General features: G+C 26.6%; 1 protein-coding gene across 4 annotated transcripts; it reads right to left on the reverse strand.

Moving 5' to 3' along the window:
• Positions 1 to 1,532: 1,532 nt before the first annotated feature.
• On the reverse strand, positions 1,533 to 5,955 carry LOC100165192 (kelch domain-containing protein 10 homolog). 4 transcript variants are annotated; one of them, XM_008188769.3, is made up of 5 exons: positions 5,722 to 5,955; positions 4,557 to 4,737; positions 4,305 to 4,488; positions 3,875 to 4,212; positions 1,533 to 2,241 (listed from the first exon to the last, which is right to left on the reverse strand). In XM_008188769.3, the coding sequence occupies exons 2-5, from the start codon at positions 4,713 to 4,715 to the stop codon at positions 1,726 to 1,728; spliced, it is 1,197 nt and encodes a 398-aa protein (XP_008186991.1). In that variant the 5' UTR covers positions 4,716 to 4,737; positions 5,722 to 5,955; the 3' UTR covers positions 1,533 to 1,725. The 4 variants fall into 4 exon arrangements, with proteins under 4 accessions (XP_008186991.1, XP_008186990.1, XP_016663120.1 ...); XM_008188768.3 differs by having other exon boundaries at positions 4,557 to 4,740; XM_016807631.2 differs by having other exon boundaries at positions 4,557 to 4,740; positions 5,625 to 5,955.
• Positions 5,956 to 7,853: the final 1,898 nt, after the last annotated feature.

Raw genomic sequence — 7,853 nt, forward strand, 5'->3', positions numbered from 1 at the left:
TAAACTCCGCCAGTTTTATTTTCTTACCTGTAATGGATATATGGAAACTCCACCAGTATTAATTAGGCTTTCCTCATATAAGACTAAATGGTATTTCTCTAGTAAGTAAACTCAAAAATTCAAATAATTTACAACTTAATAAAATATATGAATATACACAAAATTATGTTATCAAGAAAAAGAACAGAAATGTTTGTGTTTTTGTATTAAATTATTTTAATTTTATATTGACATAGTAATATTTACGTATAAACGAAACTAGGGTTCGGATTTGATAGCAATATGATAATTTAAAAAAAAGCATTTAAAATGTAAAAAAGGCATTTAATTTATATAAAAAAGCAATTTAAAAATATACTACAAAATTAAATGTTTTAATTATTAGTTGGTATTAAAAAAAAAAAATTACTACCGTGTACTTTGATAAGCTGTTTTCAGTAAAACGTTGACGGTTTGGGCTCAAAATAATTTTATACATCGAAAAGGATCTTTAGCGAAGTTAAAAATTATTAAACGACAATTGCGGTCGACAAATGCAGACTGACGAACAATCTTGAATCTATGCATTTTGAACATATTTTAATCTTTAAATAAGTAGTGCGGGTGCCGGGTACTTTTATGGCCATACGCCCATACCAAATACTCCATAAGACGGTAATGAATAGAGTATTCAGCGATATCGATAAATATCAAGTTTTTATCTATTTGTACCGATAATATGTAAGCTATGTATAATATTATTTTGAAATTGAAATGAAATTAAATGAAACACATTTTTGTATAGAAATTATTTTTCTATCATGATTATTAAAAGAAAGGATTTTACCTTCAAATCCGAACCCTGATTATTACAAAGGAAATTTTTTGTAATATCTATTGTACAATATAAATAATTGATTTGATCAAAATTTGTTTGGCCTTCCTAGTTGTTAGTATACCTTTCATAAAGTCTAAATGACACCCCTAAATTAAACAATTTAATTACAAAATTTAATTTCCTTATTTTTTCATCAATTATTTCTTCAGCATTAATAGGAATTTGTATTTGATAGGTATGTCCATTGTAAATGGTAATACATTAGTGATAATATTTTAGTATAAACTCAATCCGTGCATTCCATTATTATTTCTTTAAACTTTTTCTAATGTAGGAAAATATATTATTAGCCGCACGGACATGCATCATTGTTGCAGCGTTGTTAACAGCGATGATCGGACGGCAACATTTTATTCTTATATAATTAATGTATGATTATTGATTACTTGTTAGTCATTTGTGTAATAGAGTGCAGTCTGTTGGGTGTGACAATATAAACATTTTAAAAAGCCTATTGGGGGGTCCGACTCCACATCTCCCTTATGTATAGGTCCCTGAAGGGAACCATTATTATTAAGAATGCCTTTTTTTTTTATTAATATTTTATAATAGATTATGCAGTTATTCTTTTTATTTCAGTTATTAATTTATACTAACTATAAATATAAATACCTAACAATATTATATTAACATAATGTATAAAAAATTCAAAAAATATGATGAATGCAAATATTTAATTTGACACAATAGTACACAATTAGTAACATACACAAAATAAATATATACTTCATATATATAATATTTGGATATTAATGTCTAAAGCAATAAGTTAATATTAAATTATATATTTACATTTAAAATAGGATGAAAATGAATAAAATATTTTAAGTATACATTGTATTTATATTTTATACTAAAGTTTTGGCTTTAATTATGCTCTCATAATACTCTGATGGTAACCCCAAATTCTTTAAGTCTTCTAGAGAAGACTTTAACATTTGATTTTTAAAATAGTATAAAATGGCATCCCAAGACATGGCCTTTAATTTTGGGATTCTAACCCATGCACACAGTATGTCATCTTTCTGATGTATATCAATTGAATCAGTACTAACTATTCCATTATAGTAGTAAATGCGACCTGATGGTACAACTGTAGATGAATGCAGAAACATGGATTTTGGTAGCTTACATGGCATAAGATTACACCACTGAAGAGTAATAAGATTCAGTCGCCAAATATCTGAGAAAAAGTTGTAATTATCAGAACCACCACTCATATATACATATTCTGGTTGGGTCACACATTGTGCCCATCCATAATAACAACGATCTGCAGGATAAGTTGATGATGAATTCTGAAGATCAGGCAAAGTTTTAAAATATTGCCATTTATTAGTTAATATGTCAAACACTTGTATTTCCTAGAAAAAAAAATGCGTTATTAAAGGAACATAAAAACTAAGTATCATACATTTATTAAAATATATACATGCCTATATTTATAGAATAATATTATTATTATATTGTGTAGGTACTAAGAAATTATTGTCACAATGATAAATTGGTAATTAATAATTGGAATATATTTAAATTTAGATGCACATGTGGATGTGCCTGAATGTAATTGGTAGTATCAAAGTATGTACCTATAACCTATGTGTTATATGAAGGAAAAGGAACATAATATATTAATATATGCTAGAAAGCGGTTGTTTTATAAGTTACCCATTTGGGTTGGTTAAAATTTTGCCTCGCTCTATTAAAAACTGAAATGACGCCACTGGGCCAAATGGGACAACAAAACACACTTAGAAACAGATAGGAATTTTTTAGAATCATATAAGACAGAATTTGTTGGTGGTCAATGATTTAGATCTATTTGATATATTTTTAAAAGACATAGGCAAAATTAATTTTAATGTTATTTGCATAATTATGAATATAACCTATATCAAGTGTAGATTCAAAAACATTTAATAGGGGCACAAAAAAAAAAAAATACAAATAGTAAAAGTTCAAGGATACAGTAATTGTTACTATTAGAATAAACATTGTTAATACTACTATTTAAATTATTAATATAAAATAATAAAAAAAATGTGGATTAAACATTTGTTATTATTGAACTTTTAAAAAGTTATCAATTTCTTTTTTATCCGTTTTTATAATTATTACATTTATATTTTATTTTTTCAATGTAATATTTTATTATTTTTTTAATGGAGATTATTCACCCTAATATCCTATTAAGCAATTTTAGTTCAATTTATATTATATATTATATAACAATAGTTTAAAGTTCATTGACTCCAATTTCTAATCGTAAAGTCTAAAAATAAAACAATAATAATTACTTATCCTACTCGTTGTTTTTTTTTTTGGTTTGACCTGTATAATTTATATATATATATTGATAAATATTGCTTTAAATACTTTAAATGTTGTATAATATACACTAATTTTAAACTTTTAAAAAATCTACTTAAAGTTTACTATGTTGTTATACTTAATTTTTTTTCCATTCTAATAATTATAACTACTATAATTTTGTACCTGAACTATTTGTATCTTTATTCATTTGATAAAATTTTGCCGTTAGCGGGTATATATATTTATGCATCGTTGTGGAATTTACTGTAAGACTTACACCAGTTACACTATTATACTAAATTGTTACTTATTATTTATTAGTCACACTATTATTTTCTTCCTGCCATTTTTGTATATAGACATGTTTTGCAATAAGTTTGGTTATTTCTAAAAAAAAATGTCTACGATTATATTCATAAACATATTTTATTTTTATTAAACTAAAATGGTTTTAAATTTGAAAATTAAATAATTGAGGTTTTTTTATAATATATTATATGAAAACACTTATGTAGATAATACTTTTTGATTCAACAAACGATATGTTTATTACTGTAAACAATAACTTTTGGAAATTTATTTAAAGCTAAAATTAAGTCAATATATTATAACAAAACTTTAAAATCATAAAATCAATATTGATTTTTGATCATTTTGGACATATGCTGATAAATTAGAACTTACTTCAAATGTGTCTAGAAACATAATTTTTAGTAAAATCATCACATGAGCACCACCAAACATATACAAATGGTTGTCATAATATGCCACTTCACGTCTAAGACTTTCGTCAGTTCTTGGGTGTTGACCGCGAGCTTGACATAATAATTGCCATTTTTTAGTACACAAATCAAGCCTGTAAACATCCATTTCATTTTTATGTTCTGATGTTCCATTGAGAGAGTATATAAATTTTCCATCAATATGAACTGGTTGACCATATTCAGTAATTGGTATTCCATCTGTAGAACAAATCTCTTCAAATTCTACACAGTTGTCTTGATTTTTTTTTGATAAATTTCCTAAGTGGGTACAAAATATTACAGAAACATAAAAATTAGAATTAAGTAATATATTTAATTTTAAAATGTTAATAAACAAATAAATTAAATACCGATGAAAAGTTGAAAAGAGTATTCATTAATGTGCTCAAAGTCTTTTCCACCATGAATAATAATTAAATTTCCAGACAGCAAAATTGAAGTTAACTTAAAACATGTCGGCAAATCCTTACATTTTATTGTTTCCCAACGATCAGCAATAAAATTATATTTTTTCAGGGTCTCATTAGCAAGTTCCTAAAATGTAAGATAAAGCTGTTTACATATTATATAGGAGTAATAATTTAAAGATTTCAAATAAAGACCTCAGACTTATGCTTTCGATAGCGATTGTATTTAAACAAGTAGTCATCATTACACGCAATTCCCTGATCAATTACACAAAGAGGACGGTCCCAATCTGGAGGGTTTTTAGGGTGTATGTCAAACACTAAATGTTTGAATGTATATTCCATTGATGTCATTGTGAAGATGGAATTTAAAAGGCTTCTATGGAATAATCATAAAAGATATACATTAATGATACAGAATGTTATTGAATATACTATATATAGCAATAAATATGGTTTTAAAATGTTATAAAATATAAACAAGTTAAATACTACAAAGTTTGAGTAATCAAATATGACAATAATGTCAGTTGAGGCATCTAATACAGTTTGAATGGTCCCAGTTATTTTGAAAAACATTCTTACAAAATAATAAGTTTGTCAATTGAGTGAGTATCTGTGCATAACATAATATTCTAAAGTTCAGATATAATATATTATCTAATATAAAAATGCAAATTTTTCCTTAGGATCCAAAATTGTGATAAGTAGCGTTATTATTCGTTAAGCATAATACAACAATATTAAAAGAAATGCGGATATCATATCGCTTAAAAAACATATATCAATATATTCGTACTTTTTTTCAGAGAATCTCACTCGGCATCATAGCATTCCTCACAAGGGGATGAGGGTACATCAGACATCTTGTACAACAACTCTTTTATTCTGTCCATGGTGTAAAGATAACTAGTAGTAGCTAGTTACTAGTAGATGATTAGACAAATACTATACCAGAATATGTTAGCACAAATCAATATTGAACACCTACACACTAAGATATTAGGTACCTAACGGATAGTAAATACTAAATATTAATTAATTGAGTAGAAAACTGCTCAGCACGTTGAAGACAATTCTTGATTGCACAATTGCACAAAGCCACAAAACATTTAATGAATCAATAGTGAGCTAACGGTCCCTTAAACAAGATTTAGTGGCCCATGATTGGTCCATTCAATTTTTAGCGAACCATTAAATTTAATAAATTATTTATGCAACCCAACACTTCGTTACTCAGTAGTTAGCATTTTTTATAGTTACTTCCTATGTTATATGTATCTTTATAAAGCTGTTTTTTGTGATTTCAATATATTATGCAATATCGTTAAATTGAATTATTGGAATTAGGCGAACTGACACGACATTCGGTATCCGAAAAAACGTCAAAGATAACCAGAATCCAGATTAACAATCCGAAGAATGCGTCAATCGATGACTGGTTTTAGTCATATGATGACTCAAGTGGAGCTGCTTCCGATATCCGCGATACGCCATTATACCACAATTTACCGGATTCAGTGTTTCAGTATTCACTAATCACTATTCACATTTTCATTCTCCACAAAACTACAACAGCTAGAATACGAAAATTTATCATACTTATCCATGCACTTATCAGTTAACAATGATAATAATATATTATTATAATCTTCATAGATATTTTTATTATTCATATAAATATACCTAAAGTGTCCGTAATAATATTAATACATAATTTATTAATATTATAGAATTTATAAAAAAGTAAATAGTATAATAAATTAAAATACATAATGAATTATAACTAGTCAACCTGATATCATATACAGTTATTAACACGAATAACATCATGATTGTTGTATATTATCTGGAATGGGAGGCAATTGGGAGTTGATCCTCAGTGGCTGTTTTCAGCATTTAAAAATGTACCAGTTGCTTTCAACCAAATGTACCAGTCACCCTCAAATGAGCATACCAGCAACCTTCGCATATTATAGGCATAGGTCACGATTACAATACCAACCCGTGAAATGGGGAAGGTAAATATGTATATATATAAAAAAACGCATACAATAAATAAATAAATATAATACATAATTTATAATTATAAAATATAAGCGGTATACAAAGTAGTTTGCCAAAAAATATTAAAATATAACGGCAAATATCTATTTTTTGACAAATTACATTGCATCGATCATTTAGCTTAAAATAAATATATACAGTTATATTTAGAGCGCGGATATTTAGGTTTTTACATATTTTTATTGGCTTTATACAGCTCTACGAGGATGAGAAATGTGGACGATTTATCCATCAGAGTTCGTAGGAAAAAATTGATTTTGCATACCATATTTTGGAAATTAGAGAATATTTGGCCTATTTTACGTATTTTAGAATATATTCTATTATTGTTTCTAAAAGATCATGTACATTGTTAATTTATCGATTTGTGATTTTTTCTAGCTTCAATATTTTATGAAGTACATCACATTTTTTATATTCAAATAACTTAGCTGTCACCAAAGGGCAAGTTATGTATTGTTTTTATTAAAATATTTTGTTTTTTTATATATGTATTTCATTATATACCTAATCATTTCACTATCATTTCACATATCATTATACCTATGTATGAATTGTTTTACATTTTTTATATTTAAATAATTTACCTGTTACCTACCAAAGGAATGATAGTGTATACTGTATAACTATAAAGATATATATTGTTTTTATTGAAGTATTTTGAAAAAAAAAATCATATTATTTGCATATTTAAAAGTTTAAAGTATATTTAGAGAATATTTTAGGGTTTTTTTAGAGCATATTAGCATTATATTTTAAGCTTTTAAAAACCTCAAAATCCACGCTCTAGTTATATTAAATGCATTATTTTTATTTTCACATATTATTTACTTATTTACTACACATTTTTTACAGGTAAGTTTTATAATTGAATATCGAGTACTGGTAGTCACTTGGTATACTTGGTTGAGGCAACTTGTATACGCTCTCTGGAATAGGTATCACGGTTATTACCAGAGGAGTAGCCAGAGGGCGTAGAGGGCTCTACCCCTTCCCCCCATTACTGTGTTTATTTTAGCCCATATTTAGTATATATTATAATAAACAAGTGATTTTTTTAAAGAAGGACCAACAAAATATAAAATATTAGGTGTTTTCGAATTAAGATAAAGTGATGGCAGATAGTAGGTACTTAAGTACTTGGATACTATAAATACATTATACCGGATCTTCAAGTATCAAATTGACACTTGTTTCTATATCCAACATGATATATTATTGTGTAGCTATAAGAGCGTCGGAGCCGGTGCATTTTTAGAACAAAAACAGGACTAAAAAACTATCACGCACTGTCGAAATGTAGAATAGCCGGATTTCATTAATTTATTTAAAAGAAGAAAATATTTTGCATGTAGGATCAAAGCCCGATTTTAAAAATTATAATTATAGAAATTAAAATATGCATTTGTGCAATAATACACAATA

Source organism: Acyrthosiphon pisum, chromosome A3, assembly GCF_005508785.2.
Source record: "Acyrthosiphon pisum isolate AL4f chromosome A3, pea_aphid_22Mar2018_4r6ur, whole genome shotgun sequence".
NCBI classification, from domain to species: domain Eukaryota; kingdom Metazoa; phylum Arthropoda; class Insecta; order Hemiptera; family Aphididae; genus Acyrthosiphon; species Acyrthosiphon pisum.